Source organism: Austrofundulus limnaeus, unplaced genomic scaffold (genome assembly GCF_001266775.1).
Source record: "Austrofundulus limnaeus strain Quisiro unplaced genomic scaffold, Austrofundulus_limnaeus-1.0 Scaffold1151, whole genome shotgun sequence".
In the NCBI taxonomy this organism is placed as follows: Eukaryota; Metazoa; Chordata; class Actinopteri; order Cyprinodontiformes; family Rivulidae; genus Austrofundulus; species Austrofundulus limnaeus.
Window position 1 is genome coordinate 49,959 of NW_013953553.1, and position 3,477 is coordinate 53,435.

General features: G+C 38.3%; 1 protein-coding gene across 1 annotated transcript in view; it reads left to right on the forward strand.

The window, feature by feature from the left end:
• Positions 1–3,477, forward strand: part of cep128 (centrosomal protein 128) — a gene marked incomplete at its 5' end in the record, with an annotated part of 70,640 nt that overhangs the window by 46,016 nt on the left and 21,147 nt on the right. The window contains 1 exon segment of the mRNA XM_014030971.1: positions 1,050–1,109. Coding sequence (XP_013886425.1) covers positions 1,050–1,109 — 60 coding nt within the window.

Genomic DNA, 3,477 nt, shown 5'->3' on the forward strand with positions numbered 1-3,477 from the left:
TTAAATGCATTTAAAAACAAAATTGTTTTGCAGTTCTGAACCAAACATTTTACACGTTACTATTTCTCATTATCCTTACATATCCAGTGTTTCCCCTAGCATTGTCCAAGGAGGGTGAACCCACCCCACCCCCAGCAGAACTGCCAAACCCCCATGAAGATCATGATGTGTAAAAAAAATGAACAAATGTCTGTTTTTATCATTAAACATTTATTGATTTCAGTCAAAATATTTGCAACCCATCAAAGCAAAAACATTTTAAAAAATTTTTTAATTGCATTATTTCATACCAAGAGGATCGTGTAACCTTCAGGAAGCCCTAAAGGCTACAGAAGCATTTTAAAGTTTTGTAAGGTAAAATCTGTCAAGCACTTTTTATGTTTTATTTCGTTTTGTCATGCATATGAATGCAGTGTTAAAAAAAAGTAATGAAACACTGCATGAACCGTTTACCTTTCCTGAAACGTCCACCTGTTTAACCAGCCCATCTCAGCAGCTGCACACCATTGACTGAGGTAGACTTTCAGATTAGTGCCATGTAGACCTGGAGTCGTGCTGAAATGTGTATCTCTTTGTGTTAACAGTGTGGTTTTGTGTGACTGTGCGTGTCAGCAGTCATTAAGTGTTTGCACTCAGTTTGCATGACCGAGGCTGTCAAGCTCGTCWGGAGAAGAAACAACACAGTCCCTGAGCTCATTTTTATGACTCACACCACCTCTGCGTGAAGGTGTGTGCACGTACCAGTGTGTGTAGCGTCACATCTTGTGTCAAACACATGCACGCCAATTTAAGTCGGCAGGAGCTGCTTTCTTCCAAAGTTGAGGGTTTTTGACTGGTGGCAGTTTTATGTTCTCATTTCCATCCTGTTGTTTGTCCATCCACATATTCGTTGTTTATTTTTAAACTTACTGTACATTTATATTCCAATTTAAACGAATCAGAATCACACTCTCATGTTAAAACCTCTCTGTGTGAGCAGAATTATGTAATGCATACTAACAAAGGCAGGACTGCACACATTTGCATTTATTTCTATTCTGTTCTAACAGGCCATCTCCCAGAGACCTGGATTAGTGAGAGATCCACACCGCTGGCTCGCTGAGACAAAGGTATTTGGATTGCATGAAGTTGCGCTGTGTGCCTTTCCAAATTATAATAAATGATATTTTACTGCATATTTAGAATTACCATAAGCTACAGTATTTATTATATGACAGTTGGGTTTTAACTTAAAATGATAAATTTGAGCTTAAAGTGATCAGTTTTTGAAATACAGTTCCGTAGAAATTTTATGAACAGTCAATTTACTTGTAGYTAGATCTTTGAACAACCTCAYTTTGGAGAAATAGTTTAGTTCTGACTGATTGAGAAGCTAATACTGTATCTAGTCAAAGTGAAGCTAAGACTGAAGAGGATTGCTGTATTCTTAAAATAACTCCAATCTTAAAAATTTCATACAAGTTCAGGGTTTCCCCAGAATACTTGCTAAGCCTGGCGAGTGGCGATCAGTGGTGGGCACCAGCCCGCTAAAGTGCAAATTCACYAATTGCGGACCTAAATATTTCTTTTGTGCTTTAGCAGTCTTACWAATTTTTATAATTCATAAGCGGATTTGCGCTTTCTAAAATTAAAATGCAGTACCGCTAATTAATTATCTACCATTCATCATTATCTTGAACAGTTGAAGGTATGGCTGTCATTGAATCACAACGCACATGATCTGCCCAATAGCACCCTTCCCAGATAAACACACATATTGAGAAGGTATATATCCTCACTGACTGTTGCTTTCAGCCACGGTTCTGATTTCTCACAATGCTTTGTGTCTGCTTACGTAGCAGGAAGGCAATAGCAAAAACAATTAACATTTGTAAACCATATTAAAATTTTGTATGTATTGATTTATTTTACTTTACAATCGGAGCTCCTTTAAAAAAAATTTAAACGCTGGAGCTCAATACTTGATGTAATTGGTTGAAGTAATCGGCCAACGGGGTTAGAGACTCAGAAATGGTTTAAAGATGTCATTGCTGATGAAGACAGACATCTAGTGGTCAACTGGAGCAACTACATGAAAAACTTTAATATCCAAGCTCTTATTTTGAGGGGAAGATAGTTTCCTGAACTCCGTGCTTTCGTTTCCCATCACAAATCAAATCTGTCATGTACCCAGAATGCATCACCTAAGTTTTCCAATAAACATTTTTAAAATTTCTTTATTGATGCTTCTTTAATGAAAAATCTACAACAAACAAAATAAAAAGACAAAGAGGCAGCCGAACTAGCAATCCTCAACAACTTTTTAAAGAATCAGCTGAACTAGCAATCCTCAACAACTTTTTAATTTTTACACCAAGAACCAAAGGTCTGTTTCAGGAAATCACATCTCCAGCAATCGGCGCTTGTAGGATTAAGCTATACAAAGATTCATACACCGCTAGTTGGCAGTGTTGTGCATATATTGTACATGAATTGTTGCCAGCTAGAAAGTGTCAAATTGAACTTGCGCTTTAAAATTAGCTTCTGCTATTTTTCTAAGGTATAAGCACTTTTGAAGTTGCGTACATAAATATTTTCATAAGCGCTTTAGAAATTGCGGAGCTAATTTTTGGATTAGCMCTGCCCACCACTGCTGGCGATAGGATTGGCTGGTTGTGTAGCAGTAACGTTTTTAATGCTGGTAATGGGGTTGGTAGCGATACATTGATAAAACTAGTTCCAAGCCACTAGCCGTGTTTCCATCAACGTTTTTTAATGCGCGTTTTGAAGTATCACATCAGAAAAGGTGGATGGAAACGGCATGATTCGTAAAAACTTCCTCTAATTCGCATAAAAGTTGATACGCTCGCTTGAGGTAGCTTTTGGGTTTTTTGAAAAAGAGTTAATAGAGAGAAGAGAGAAGGAGAGATGGAAACACATTTGTCGAATAAGTTCTGACGTAGCGAACCTTTACCTCACATGGTTGATCAGCTGTTCCGACTGTCTGAATGGTACTGGACCAGTACCAGAGCGACTGCAGCCGCGACTCGCTGCAGGACCCTCCTCCTGCTGTCGGCGTCTTCAGTTATTCCCATAACATGAAGAGAATTGCATTTTTTTCTGTCTCCAGACAGCATGTAAAATTGCCAGAACTAGCTGATACGACAGAATAATTACAACTTTCCCGATAGTAGCAACGCGTTCCTGATAACTTCTCTCCATTGTCCTGAGATGCAATTTTTACTTCCTGTTTACTACATGCCTGCGTCTGACATAACTGATTTGCTTCAAGCTAGTTGATGGAAACATGTCTGATCACATTTCTTCGTTTTTTCCTTTTTGCAAAATTTAAAAAATTTGGTCAAAATTTGAATTGAAATTGGATGTAAACACGGCTTTTTATCGTGTTGCCACTGTCTCCGCCGGTGCTGACTCAAAATAAACAAATGATGCTTAGCCTGGCAGTGTGTTTGCGTTTGTGTGTGTGTGTGTGTGTGT